Here is a 12,929-nt window from a genome sequence, read left to right on the forward strand (position 1 = left end):
TTTCTACTGGTGTCTTTGATCCCCACGTGAACACATCTACTGTTGATGGCGATAGCGTTGGCCTTGTTCTCATTTTCACGTACTCGGACATGCACATTATGTTGCATGTGGCACCACTGTCTAGCACAAATTTTGTTCTGTGGCGCCCGACGTCGATGTCTACTGTGGCCGTCTTTTTTATTTGCTGTTTCTCCATCAGCTGGATGTGTTCCTGCTGTCTTCCTTCTTTGGGTGTGTCGGACATGAGGTATAGCCGTGCTTCTCTCCCAGCCGTCGTCTGTTCATCCGACTCTTCCGACGAGCCTCTCTCTGCTGTCTCCATATGTCTGGCGTGTCTGGTGCCTGTTGTCCCTTGTCTTGCTGTTCGTCCCCTCTCGTTCCTAAATTGCCTGCTCATGCAGGTGCTTGCGAAGTGATTGTCCCTATTGCATTTTCTGCATTTCTGGCCCATTGCTGGGCAGGTGCCAACGTGTGGGAAGTCAAGGCCGCATCTGTAGCAGGTGACCGCTTGTTTCCTGTGATGTTGTTGCTCCCTGTTGTCGTTCCTTTTGAAATGTTCCGTCATCCGATGTGCCATCGCTTCTCCCTTTTCTTTTCCAATTTGTATTTGTTTGGCATGTTGCGTGGCCCGTGCTTCTGTGCGGGCCATCGTCAGTATTTTCTCAAGTGTTGTTGGTTCTTTTAGGATGCGTGCTCTGAACTCTACTGACAAACACCCTACGATGAGACGCGTTCGTATTGCTTCTTCGTTGTCGAATTTATCGAATTCGCAGTATGTCACCAACTTCCGCAACCTTGTCGCGAAATCATCCATGCTCTCTTCTAGTTGCTGGCATGCTGTGTGGAACGTGTACCTTTCAAAATCGATGTTGCGTTGGGGGTCGAACTTCTCTGTGAGGCACGCTTTCGCGCCTTTGTAATCTGCCGTTTTTTCACTTGGTAGTGTCATCATTAAGTCTTCTATTTCGTCTCCCGCAAGGTTGACCAGCAGATCTAATTGTTTGCTCTCTGCGACGTCCGTCGCGCGCATGTATCGTTCAAATTGTCGTAGCCATCTCTCCCATCTGATGCCTGCTTGTGGTTCCGATATGTTAAATGGCAGTGGCCTGCGGAACACAGCTTGTGTGCTCCTTGTTTCTTCGTCACCCATATTCTTCCTTTCTTTGTTTTATTTATGTACTTATTTCCTTCTTTCTTCTTCCTTCTTGTTCTTCTGGTGCTTTTTTCTTTCTTTGGCACCTTTTTCTTATCGTTTTCTCCTTATTTGGACCGTTTTTCGTCTATTTTCCTTTTTTGCCTGACTCTAAAATGGCCTCCCGGCCTTCCTGTGCTCCTATTGGCCCAATTCGCCTGACTCCAAGATGGCCGCCGCACTCTCGCGCGATTTCGCGCTGTTCGGGACTTTGCCTGACCCTTCAAAATGGCCGCCGTCTATCTTGGGCGCTGATTGGCTCAATTCGCCTGACTTTAAGATGGCCGCCTCCTCTCGCGAGAGTTCGTTAAAGCTCACGCACGGGAGGGATCTTGATCTTTCCTTCAGTTTCACTAACGCGCTGCTCTTACTTCTGTTAGCAGCGCCGGGGTGGGCTCCCGCAACGATGTTTTCTTCTGCTGGCGCTTCGGACCAGGGTGGGCTCCTGGCTCCGAATTTTGTTCCGCGACCGGGTGGGCTCCGACAGTCGCCGCGACGCGTGGATTTCGATCCCGCCTCGTCGCCAGTTGTCGCGTCGCGTCTCAGCAATAACCACCACACAGCCAGGTCAGCTTCTATTCTTTATTGTATCGTTGTGTATCTGCAGCCAGCATGCTGCACGTCCTGCCTCGTCCCTTGCTTCCTGTGGTCTGCCCCTCACCCCTTGACCGGAACTGGTGTCCGGTGACCTCTCCTGCCCTCTGCCCTCCTCGGGGTCCTAGTGCCCCATTTCTCAGGACACTACAGCCCAGTTGACCAGGGTCGAGAAGGGGGGCGAGGGGTTCGTGTGACTACAAATGAATGGATGGACACTGAGACAAAGGCTGACCGAAGCGCCGGCTTCGGCTCCAACGTACATCATCCAATCCGGAGGGTTCCCTTTTCTCCACAGCTCATTGGAGAGACAGTCTGCAGCCTCAGGTTGAGTAGCCAATCGTTGCACACCGCGGGCTATTTTCGAACGTGGGGCGGGAGCTTCAGCCAACCAGAGCAGCCCTCCGTCTTCGAGTGCATAAATAGGGCTCTTGCCTGCTTGAACGCCATTCTTCCTCGCTCGTCGTTGAAAGAGACCGCTCCCGCCATGGCCCGCACCAAGCAGACAGCCCGCAAGTCCACCGGCGGCAAAGCGCCTCGCAAGCAGCTGGCCACCAAGGCTGCCCGCAAGAGCGCGCCTGCCACCGGCGGCGTCAAGAAGCCTCACCGCTACCGACCGGGCACCGTGGCTCTCCGCGAGATCCGCCGCTACCAGAAGTCCACCGAGCTCCTCATCCGCAAGCTGCCGTTCCAGCGCTTGGTGAGGGAGATCGCCCAGGACTTCAAGACCGACCTGCGCTTCCAGAGCTCCGCCGTCATGGCCCTGCAGGAGGCCAGCGAGGCCTACCTGGTCGGGCTCTTCGAGGACACCAACCTGTGCGCCATCCACGCCAAGAGGGTGACCATCATGCCCAAGGACATCCAGCTGGCCCGTCGTATCCGAGGCGAGAGGGCCTAAGGAGGCACACCGACCCGATCAACCACCACAACGGCTCTTTTAAGGGCCACCACCCTGTCACCTACGAGCTTCTCTTGTCTGCCATGGCATGTTCTACAGGTTAGGGTGGGTTGGCTGGGAGTACCACGAGTACTGGGTAACTTATACCGGCGCAGGGAAACCAGAGCACTCCGTGTTCACAGTGCACGGCCACCTCTTCAATTAATAAAGAGCTTTGTTTGGGTAGAGGGTCGTGTTGGGATCCGCTGGTCACAAGCCAGCGCTGTGGGGCATCTGTGCTCCCGGTACATCGGGTTCATGTCTCCGATTTCGGGAGCCGTTGCCCTTGGTCTTACAGTACAAACAGAACGTGGCCCCACGCACACACTTAAAACTGGTCACCCGAAACATGGAAAACAATAAGCCCGGGGGCAACCGTGCGAGTTCCGCGCGGGCTTTATTTAACGTCACCGTTACATTACAGAGCTTGTGTGACACTTGGTCCCAAAGAGGGCTCATTCATATAAACATGTTTATTAAAACGGGTTGCCCGCTCCATCGTCCCTCGGTCTGCAGCAAGCCCCGTGAAAGCAGGTCTTGTGCGCTCAAAATTACCGTTTAAAACACTTTTTTCTCCGGTCATAAATGAAGCACATTAGCTCTTAGGGGAGGACGTGAGTGGCCCTTAAAAGAGCCGTTGTGTTCGTTGGGGATACGCCTCGAAGCCTTACTTGGCGCTGGTGTACTTGGTGACGGCCTTGGTGCCCTCGGACACGGCGTGCTTGGCCAGCTCTCCGGGCAGCAGCAGACGCACTGCGGTCTGGATCTCCCGGGAGGTGATGGTGCGCCGCGAGTTGTAGTGGGCCAGGCGGGAAGCTTCCCCGGCGATGCGCTCGAAGATGTCGTTCACGAAGGAGTTCATGATGCCCATGGCCTTGGAGGAGATGCCGGTGTCCGGGTGCACCTGCTTCATCACTTTGTAAATGTAGATGGCATAGCTTTCCTTCCTGCTCCTCTTGCGCTTCTTCCCGTCCTTCTTGGGCGGCTTGGAGAGCGCTTTCTTGGAGCCCTTCTTGGGAGCCGGCGCGGACTTGGCTGGTTCAGGCATGGTCGACAATCTGCACCGCTTCCTGTGGAGCCGAGAGAAATAAGGCAGACGTGCCCGGCACTTGTATTTATAGGCTGGGCGTGTAAAGTAGCTGCTTCTCTGCTCTCCCTTCTCATTGGCAGGCAAAGGCAAGCCCCCCACCTCCTAGTGTACTGCGGTTCTGGGACTCTGATTGGTGAAACAGAAGCCCTCCTCCCTCCAATGAGAAGTACTATCAGCGCCTAGCTGTCAACCAATCAGACGCACCCGAAGTCTTTATATCGCCGGAGTCCCGCAGAACAGCAGTATCATTCTCTCTGTTGTGTGAGTGAGCCCCTGCATCGATCGCCATGTCTGGACGCGGAAAGCAAGGAGGAAAGGCCCGCGCTAAGGCCAAGACACGCTCTTCAAGAGCCGGGCTCCAGTTCCCCGTGGGCCGTGTGCACAGGCTGCTCCGGAAGGGAAGCTACGCCGAGAGGGTGGGCGCCGGTGCCCCAGTCTATCTGGCTGCAGTCCTGGAGTACCTGACCGCTGAGATCCTGGAGCTGGCCGGCAACGCGGCCCGGGACAACAAGAAGACCCGCATCATCCCCAGACACCTCCAGCTGGCCATCCGCAACGACGAGGAGCTGAACAAGCTGCTGGGCCGAGTCACCATCGCCCAGGGAGGAGTCCTGCCCAACATCCAGGCCGTGCTGCTGCCCAAGAAAACCGAGAGCCACAAGGCAGGGGGCAAAGCAAGCAAGTAAAGGCCCGCAGACCACCGTGGAAACACACCCTAAACACAAAGGCTCTTTTCAGGGCCAACCACAGACTCCATCAAAGAGCGTGTCCGTGCCAAGATGTTACTCTGGCGGCTTCATAGTTGCGGCAGCGCCCGCACCGTCGCTACATAGGAGGGCATGCCCAAGCCCTCTGACGTACACATAAATGTCACCCCCGTCCCAAAACCTAGCTTGAGGCCGACAATAATGTTTTTGTTAAAAAAAATAAATTTTTATAGGGGCAGATTACAGACTTGCCACAACCGGGCGTGACATGTGGACAGTGTTACGGGGTTGCAGGCGGCCGCACACAGCGGGGTGGTGCCGGTGAGGCCGTTAATGTGATGGCTCCATTAGAACATTTCAGAGCCTTATGTTCATAGTGGGAACGGGCACCGAGCGCCAGGGTCAGGCGGGCCGCGGTGACGAGTGGGGGCCGGGAAGGGAGGCGTGTGTGTGTGCTTGACTGTGATCCGTGCCCCGGCGGCAGCTGCTGAGCCCACGACAAAGAGGCGGCTGGGAGCGCGCTCTTTTTCAAACGGCAACGGCCGCTCCCTGCCGGGGCCGGGCTCCCTCTCGCCTTCCGTTCAGTCACGTGGGCGGCTTGATGCGCCCTAGCTGGTCCGCCGCAGCTCCTCTATATAAGCAGCCGCCGCTGGCCTCGCCCTCAGTTCTGCTCAGTCACAGCACCGACAGGAGAACATGTCTGGACGCGGCAAAGGAGGGAAGGGGCTCGGCAAGAGGCACCGCAAGGTGCTCCGGGACAACATCCAGGGCATCACCAAGCCGGCCATCCGCCGCCTGGCGCGCCGTGGCGGGGTCAAGCGCATCTCCGGCCTCATCTACGAGGAGACCCGCGGGGTGCTGAAGGTTTTCCTGGAGAACGTGATCCGGGACGCCGTCACCTACACCGAGCACGCCAAGAGGAAGACCGTCACCGCCATGGATGTGGTCTACGCCCTGAAGCGCCAGGGCCGCACCCTCTACGGATTCGGCGGTTAAACACTCGGCTTGCCCACGGAGAAAAACACAAAACACCACAACCCAAAGGCTCTTTTAAGAGCCGACCACGATGTCATGGGAGAGCTGTGTCTATGCGCTAGGGTTCCCGCAGGGCTGCTTTCTAGGCCCACAGCCGGTCGGGTGAGGGGGGGGCACCAGGGGGATTTCGCTGCAATGCAAGGCACTGTCCCGGGGCCAGGGCGCCTTCCTGGAGCCCCGGCATGGGGGGGTCCAGGGGCGCGTTCATCCCAGTCCAGCCCACGGGGGTCCTGATGCCCTGTACTGGCGACCTAAGGCGGGTATAGCCCGGCCCAGGGGCCCGCCATCCTGGAGCCTTGTACTGGCGACCTAAGGCGGGTATAGCCCGGCCCAGGGGCCCGCCATCCTGGAGCCTTGTACTGGGGAGATAAGGCGGGTATAGCCGGGCCCAGGGGCCCGCCATCCTGGAGCCTTGCACTGGGGACATAAGGCGGGTATAGCCCGGCCCGGGGGCCCGCCATCCTGGATCCCTGGACTGGGGACCCAAGGCGAGTTTGGCCCGGCCCAGCTCAGTGTCGGCCATTCCCCTCGACTATTAAGCCCCCACGTAGTGGGGGCTTACAGAACACGGATGAGGGACAAAGGGTAGAGTTGGCGGCGCCGGGCGCGCCGCCGGCCATCTGGTCGCCGGGTTGCGCGACCAGATGGCCGGGCGGCGGAACGGCCGCGCTAACTCTAACTTTTGTCTCCCACTCGGGCGCTGTAAGCCCCCACTTCGTGGGGGCTTAATAGTCGGTAAGATAGAGTTCCCATGCAGGCCCATGGGGTGTGGGATCCTAATTTTTTTTTGTGAACGATCGTGACCGATTTCGGGGCCTTTAAGCACCTGTTTTAGTACTTTTTTTTATTTATTTATTATTTTGGTTCAAGGGGACCATGGCACTACTTTTACCCAGGGCAATGGAGCTCCGCTTCGGGTAACATTTCAGGTTTTCCCCCTTAGCCAGAGATAGGCCCACAAAAAAAAAAAAAAAAAAAAAATTGCAATAATAATATAATACATACATATTTTTTAAATATTTTTTTTTTCGCCCAAAAATGAAATAAAGTCCTTCACAGTATCTGGTCCATTTTATTAGCCTCCAGTCATCCCTTTAACAATGTTTAATAAAAAAATAACAAAAATGTACTAAAATTTTAGGTCCAAGGGAACAAAGTCACTTTTTCAACCCAGGGCTATGGAGCTTCGATTGGGGTAATATTTCAGGATTTACCCCTCGGATGGAGGTGGGAAAAAAAACTTCACTCAAAAGGTACACAAAGCCCTTTACATTATCAGATCCAAGACTTCAGTGTCTCGGGCCCATTTCTAGCCTCCAGGCGCTTGTTTTATTCTTTATATGACATTTTGAAATTTACAGGTTTAAGGGGACACAGTATCTCCTTCTACCCAGGGCTATGGAGCTCCGCGCAGGGTAAGATTTCAGGTTTCGCCCCTGGCTGGAGGTGTGAAAATAAAACACTTCACATGCTCAGGAAAGTTTATTTCACTCATTTACAGTATCAGAACAAGGCCTGCAAGGCCTTGGGTATGTTTCCAGCCTCAAGGCACCAGTTGTACTGATACTTGTGACACTGGGAGATGTCATGCTTCAAGGGGATGAAGTCGCACCTTCTACCCAGGGTCATGGAGCTCCGCGCAGGATAAGATTTCAGGGTTCACCCCAGGCTTGAGCTGTGAAGATAAAACACTTCACATACTCAGGAAAGTGTATTTAGCTGCTTTACAGTATCAGAATAAGGCCTGCAAGGCCTTGGGCCTACTTCCAGCCTCCTGGAACCAGTTTTACTGATACTTGTGACATTTGCAGGTGTTAGGCTTCAAGGGGATGAAGTCGCACCTTCCACCCAGGGTTATGGAACTCCGCGCAGGGTGAGATTTCAGGGTTCACCCCTGGATGGAAGTGTGAACATAAAACACTTCACATACTCAGGAAAGTGTATTTAGCTGCTTTACAGTATCAGAATAGGGCCTGCAAGGCCTTGGGTGTGTTTCCAGCCTCCTGGCACCAGTTTTACTGATACTTGTGACATTTAAAGGTGTAAGGCTTCAAGGGGATGAAGTCGCACCTTCTACCCAGGGTTATGGAGCTCTGCGCAGGGTGCGATGTCAGGGTTCACCCCTTGGCTGGAGGTGAGAAAATAAAACACTTCACATGCTCAGGAAAGTTTATTTCACTCATTTACAGTATCAGAACAAGGCCTGCAAGGCCGTGGGTATGTTTCCAGCCTCAAGGCACCAGTTGTACTGATACTTGTGACACTGGGAGATGTCATGCTTCAAGGGGATGAAGTCGCACCTTCCACCCAGGGTTATGGAACTCCGCGCAGGGTGAGATTTCAGGGTTCACCCCTGGATGGAAGTGTGAACATAAAACACTTCACATACTCAGGAAAGTGTATTTAGCTGCTTTACAGTATCAGAATAGGGCCTGCAAGGCCTTGGGTGTGTTTCCAGCCTCCTGGCACCAGTTTTACTGATACTTGTGACATTTAAAGGTGTTAGGCTTCAAGGGGATGAAGTCGCACCTTCTACCCAGGGTTATGGAGCTCTGCGCAGGGTGCGATGTCAGGGTTCACCCCTTGGCTGGAGGTGAGAAAATAAAACACTTCACATGCTCAGGAAAGTTTATTTAACTCCTTTACAGTATCAGAATAAGGCCTGCAAGGCCTTGGGCCTACTTCCAGCCTCCTGGCACCAGTTTTACTGATACTTGTGACATTTGCAGGTGTTAGGCATCAAGGGGATGAAGTCGCACCTTCTACCCAGGGTCATGGAGCTCCGCGCAGGGTAAGATTTCAGGCTTCACCCCAGGCTGGAGGAGTGAAAATAAAACACTTCACACACTCAGGAAAGTGTATTTAACTCCTTTACAGTATCAGAATAAGGCCTGCAAGGCCTTGGGCCTACTTCCAGCCTCCTGGCACCAGTTTTACTGATACTTGTGACATTTGCAGGTGTTCGGCTTCAAGGGGATGAAGTCGCACCTTCTACCCAGGGTCATGGAGCTCCGCGCAGGGTAAGATTTCAGGCTTCACCCCTGGCTGCAGGTGTGAAAATAAAACACTTCACATACTCAGGAAAGTGTATTTAGCTCCTTTACAGTATCAGAATAGGGCCTGCAAGGCCTTGGGCCTACTTCCAGCCTCCTGGAACCAGTTTTACTGATACTTGTGACATTTGCAGGTGTTAGGCTTCAAGGGGATGAAGCCGCACCTTCTACCCAGGTTTATGGAGCTCCGCGCAGGGTAAGATTTCAGGGTTCACCCCTGGCTGGAGGTGTGAAAATAAAACACTTCTCATACTCAGGAAAGTGTATTTAACTCCTTTACAGTATCAGAACAAGGCCTGCAAGGCCTTGGGCCTACTTCCAGCCTCCTGGCACCAGTTTTACTGATACTTGTGACATTTGCAGGTGTTAGGCTTCAAGGGGATGAAGTTGCACCTTCTACCCAGGGTTATGGAACTCCGCGCAGGGTGAGATTTCAGGGTTCACCCCTGGATGGAAGTGTGAGAATAAAACACTTCACATACTCAGGAAAGTATATTTAGCTGCTTTACAGTATCAGAATAAGGCCTGCAAGGCCTTGGGCCTACTTCCAGCCTCTTGGCACCAGTTTTACTGATACTTGTGACATTTGCAGGTGTTAGGCTTCAAGGGGATGAAGTCGCACCTTCTACCCAGGGTTATGGAGCTCCGCGCAGGGTGAGATTTCAGGGTTCACCCCTGGATGGAAGTGTGAACATAAAACACTTCACATACTCAGGAAAGTGTATTTAGCTGCTTTACAGTATCAGAATAAGGCCTGCAAGGCCTTGGGCCTACTTCCAGCCTCCTGGCACCAGTTTTACTGATACTTGTGACATTTGCAGGTGTTCGGCTTCAAGGGGATGAAGTCGCACCTTCTACCCAGGGTCATGGAGCTCCGCGCAGGGTAAGATTTCAGGCTTCACCCCTGGCTGCAGGTGTGAAAATAAAACACTTCACATACTCAGGAAAGTGTATTTAGCTCCTTTACAGTATCAGAATAGGGCCTGCAAGGCCTTGGGCCTACTTCCAGCCTCCTGGAACCAGTTTTACTGATACTTGTGACATTTGCAGGTGTTAGGCTTCAAGGGGATGAAGCCGCACCTTCTACCCAGGTTTATGGAGCTCCGCGCAGGGTAAGATTTCAGGGTTCACCCCTGGCTGGAGGTGTGAAAATAAAACACTTCTCATACTCAGGAAAGTGTATTTAACTCCTTTACAGTATCAGAACAAGGCCTGCAAGGCCTTGGGCCTACTTCCAGCCTCCTGGCACCAGTTTTACTGATACTTGTGACATTTGCAGGTGTTAGGCTTCAAGGGGATGAAGTTGCACCTTCTACCCAGGGTTATGGAACTCCGCGCAGGGTGAGATTTCAGGGTTCACCCCTGGATGGAAGTGTGAGAATAAAACACTTCACATACTCAGGAAAGTGTATTTAGCTGCTTTACAGTATCAGAATAAGGCCTGCAAGGCCTTGGGCCTACTTCCAGCCTCTTGGCACCAGTTTTACTGATACTTGTGACATTTGCAGGTGTTAGGCTTCAAGGGGATGAAGTCGCACCTTCTACCCAGGGTTATGGAGCTCCGCGCAGGGTGAGATTTCAGGGTTCACCCCTGGATGGAAGTGTGAACATAAAACACTTCACATACTCAGGAAAGTGTATTTAGCTGCTTTACAGTATCAGAATAAGGCCTGCAAGGCCTTGGGCCTACTTCCAGCCTCCTGGCACCAGTTTTACTGATACTTGTGACATTTGCAGGTGTTAGGCATCAAGGGGATGAAGTCGCACCTTCTACCCAGGGTCATGGAGCTCCGCGCAGGGTAAGATTTCAGGCTTCACCCCAGGCTGGAGGGGTGAAAATAAAACACTTCACACACTCAGGAAAGTGTATTTAACTCATTTACAGTATCAGAATAAGGCCTGCAAGGCCTTGGGCCTACTTCCAGCCTCCTGGCACCAGTTTTACGGATACTTGTGACATTTGCAGGTGTTAGGCTTCAAGGGGATGAAGTCGCACCTTCTACCCAGGGTTATGGAACTCCGCGCAGGGTGAGATTTCAGGGTTCACCCCTGGATGGAAGTGTGAACATAAAACACTTCACATACTCAGGAAAGTGTATTTAGCTGCTTTACAGTATCAGAATAAGGCCTGCAAGGCCTTGGGCCTACTTCCAGCCTGCTGGCACCAGTTTTACTGATACTTGTGACATTTGCAGGTGTTAGGCTTCAAGGGGATGAAGTCGCACCTTCTACCCAGGGTTATGGAACTCCGCGCAGGGTGAGATTTCAGGGTTCACCCCTGGATGGAAGTGTGAACATAAAACACTTCAAATACTCAGGAAAGTGTATTTAGCTACTTTACAGTATCAGAATAAGGCCTGCAAGGCCTTGGGCCTACTTCCAGCCTCCTGGCACCAGTTTTACTGATACTTGTGACATTTGTAGGTGTTAGGCTTCAAGGGCATGAAGTCGCACCTTCTACCCAGGGTCATGGAGCTCCGCGCAGGGTAAGATTTCAGGGTTCACCCCAGGCTGGAGGAGTGAAAATAAAACACTTCACACACTCAGGAAAGTGTATTTAACTCCTTTACAGTATCAGAATAAGGCCTGCAAGGCCTTGGGCCTACTTCCAGCCTCCTGGCACCAGTTTTACTGATACTTGTGACATTTGTAGGTGTTAGGCTTCAAGGGCATGAAGTCGCACCTTCTGCCCAGGGTCATGGAGCTCCACGCAGGGTAAGATTTCAGGGACCACCCCAGGCTTGAGCTGTGAAAATAAAACACTTCACATACTCAGGAAAGTGTATTTAGCTACTTTACAGTATCAGAATAAGGCCTGCAAGGCCTTGGGCCTACTTCCAGCATCCTGGCACCAGTTTTACTGATACTTGTGACATTTGTAGGTGTTAGGCTTCAAGGGGATGAAGTCGCACCTTCTACCCAGGGTCATGGAGCTCCGCGCAGGGTAAGATTTCAGGCTTCACCCCAGGCTGGAGGAGTGAAAATAAAACCCTTCACACACTCAGGAAAGTGTATTTAACTCCTTTACAGTATCAGAATAAGGCCTGCAAGGCCTTGGGCCTACTTCCAGCCTCCTGGCACCAGTTTTACTGATACGTGTGACATTTGCAGGTGTTAGGCTTCAAGGGGATGAAGTCGCACCTTCTACCCAGGGTTATGGAACTCCGCGCAGGGTGAGATTTCAGGGTTCACCCCTGGATGGAAGTGTGAGAATAAAACACTTCACATACTCAGGAACGTGTATTTAGCTGCTTTACAGCATCAGAATAAGGCCTGCAAGGCCTTGGGCCTACTTCCGGCCTCCTGGCACCAGTTTTACTGATACTTGTGACATTTGCAGGTGTTAGGCTTCAAGGGGATGAAGTCGCACCTTCTACCCAGGGTCATGGAGCTCCGCGCAGGGTAAGATTTCAAGCTTCACCCCAGGCTGGAGGAGTGAAAATAAAACCCTTCACACACTCAGGAAAGTGTATTTAACTCCTTTACAGTATCAGAATAAGGCCTGCAAGGCCTTGGGCCTACTTCCAGCCTCCTGGCACCAGTTTTACTGATACTTGTGACATTTGCAGGTGTTAGGCTTCAAGGGGATGAAGTCGCACCTTCTACCCAGGGTTATGGAACTCCGCGCAGGGTGAGATTTCAGGGTTCACCCCTGGATGGAAGTGTGAGAATAAAACACTTCACATACTCAGGAAAGTGTATTTAGCTGCTTTACAGTATCAGAATAAGGCCTGCACGGCCTTGGGCCTACTTCCAGCCTCCTGGCACCAGTTTTACTGATACTTGTGACATTTGCAGGTCTTAGGCTTCAAGGGGATGAAGTCGCACCTTCTACCCAGGGTCATGGAGCTCCGCGCAGGGTAAGATTTCAGGCTTCACCCCAGGCTGGAGGAGTGAAAATAAAACACTTCACACACTCAGGAAAGTGTATTTAACTCCTTTACAGTATCAGAATAAGGCCTGCAAGGCCTTGGGCCTACTTCCAGCCTCCTGGCACCAGTTTTACTGATACTTGTGACATTTGCAGGTGTTAGGCTTCAAGGGGATGAAGTCGCACCTTCTACCCAGGGTCATGGAGCTCCGCGCAGGGTAAGATTTCAGGCTTCACCCCTGGCTGGAGGACTGAAAATAAAACACTTCACACACTCAGGAAAGTGTATTTAACTCATTTACAGTATCAGAATAAGGCCTGCAAGGCCTTGGGCCTACTTCCAGCCTCCTGGCACCAGTTTTACTGAAAGTTGTGACATTTGCAGGTGTTAGGCTTCAAGGGGATGAAGTCGCACCTTCTACCCAGGGTTATGGAACTCCGTGCAGGGTG

General features: G+C 52.7%; 4 protein-coding genes across 4 annotated transcripts; 3 read left to right on the plus strand and 1 right to left on the minus strand.

The window, feature by feature from the left end:
- Window positions 1-1,950: 1,950 nt before the first annotated feature.
- On the plus strand, window positions 1,951-2,736 carry LOC146771993 (histone H3-like). Its single transcript, XM_085640232.1, has one exon. It carries the CDS (start codon window positions 1,998-2,000, stop codon window positions 2,682-2,684), a length of 687 nt encoding a protein of 228 aa, XP_085496358.1. The 5' UTR covers window positions 1,951-1,997; the 3' UTR covers window positions 2,685-2,736.
- Window positions 2,737-3,015: 279 nt separating this feature from the next.
- LOC146771994 (histone H2B 1.2-like) lies at window positions 3,016-3,808 on the minus strand. The gene has a single exon (XM_085640234.1). The coding sequence runs from the start codon at window positions 3,769-3,771 to the stop codon at window positions 3,391-3,393; it is 381 nt and encodes a 126-aa protein (XP_085496360.1). The 5' UTR covers window positions 3,772-3,808; the 3' UTR covers window positions 3,016-3,390.
- Window positions 3,809-3,921: 113 nt separating this feature from the next.
- On the plus strand, window positions 3,922-5,584 carry LOC146771995 (histone H2A type 2-C-like). Its single transcript, XM_085640233.1, has one exon. It carries the CDS (start codon window positions 4,101-4,103, stop codon window positions 4,497-4,499), a length of 399 nt encoding a protein of 132 aa, XP_085496359.1. The 5' UTR covers window positions 3,922-4,100; the 3' UTR covers window positions 4,500-5,584.
- LOC146771996 (histone H4-like) lies at window positions 5,217-5,516 on the plus strand. The gene has a single exon (XM_085640228.1). The coding sequence runs from the start codon at window positions 5,217-5,219 to the stop codon at window positions 5,514-5,516; it is 300 nt and encodes a 99-aa protein (XP_085496354.1).
- Window positions 5,585-12,929: the final 7,345 nt, after the last annotated feature.

Source organism: Triturus cristatus, unplaced genomic scaffold (genome assembly GCF_964204655.1).
Source record: "Triturus cristatus unplaced genomic scaffold, aTriCri1.1 SCAFFOLD_680, whole genome shotgun sequence".
Classification (NCBI taxonomy): domain Eukaryota; kingdom Metazoa; phylum Chordata; class Amphibia; order Caudata; family Salamandridae; genus Triturus; species Triturus cristatus.

Excerpts from the sequence above, each read along its gene's own strand:
- LOC146771996 (XM_085640228.1), top strand. The coding sequence starts at position 5,217 with ATGTCTGGACGCGGCAAAGGAGGGAAGGGGCTCGGCAAGAGGCACCGC.
- LOC146771993 (XM_085640232.1), top strand. The coding sequence starts at position 1,998 with ATGGACACTGAGACAAAGGCTGACCGAAGCGCCGGCTTCGGCTCCAAC.
- LOC146771994 (XM_085640234.1), bottom strand. The coding sequence starts at position 3,771 with ATGCCTGAACCAGCCAAGTCCGCGCCGGCTCCCAAGAAGGGCTCCAAG.
- LOC146771995 (XM_085640233.1), top strand. The coding sequence starts at position 4,101 with ATGTCTGGACGCGGAAAGCAAGGAGGAAAGGCCCGCGCTAAGGCCAAG.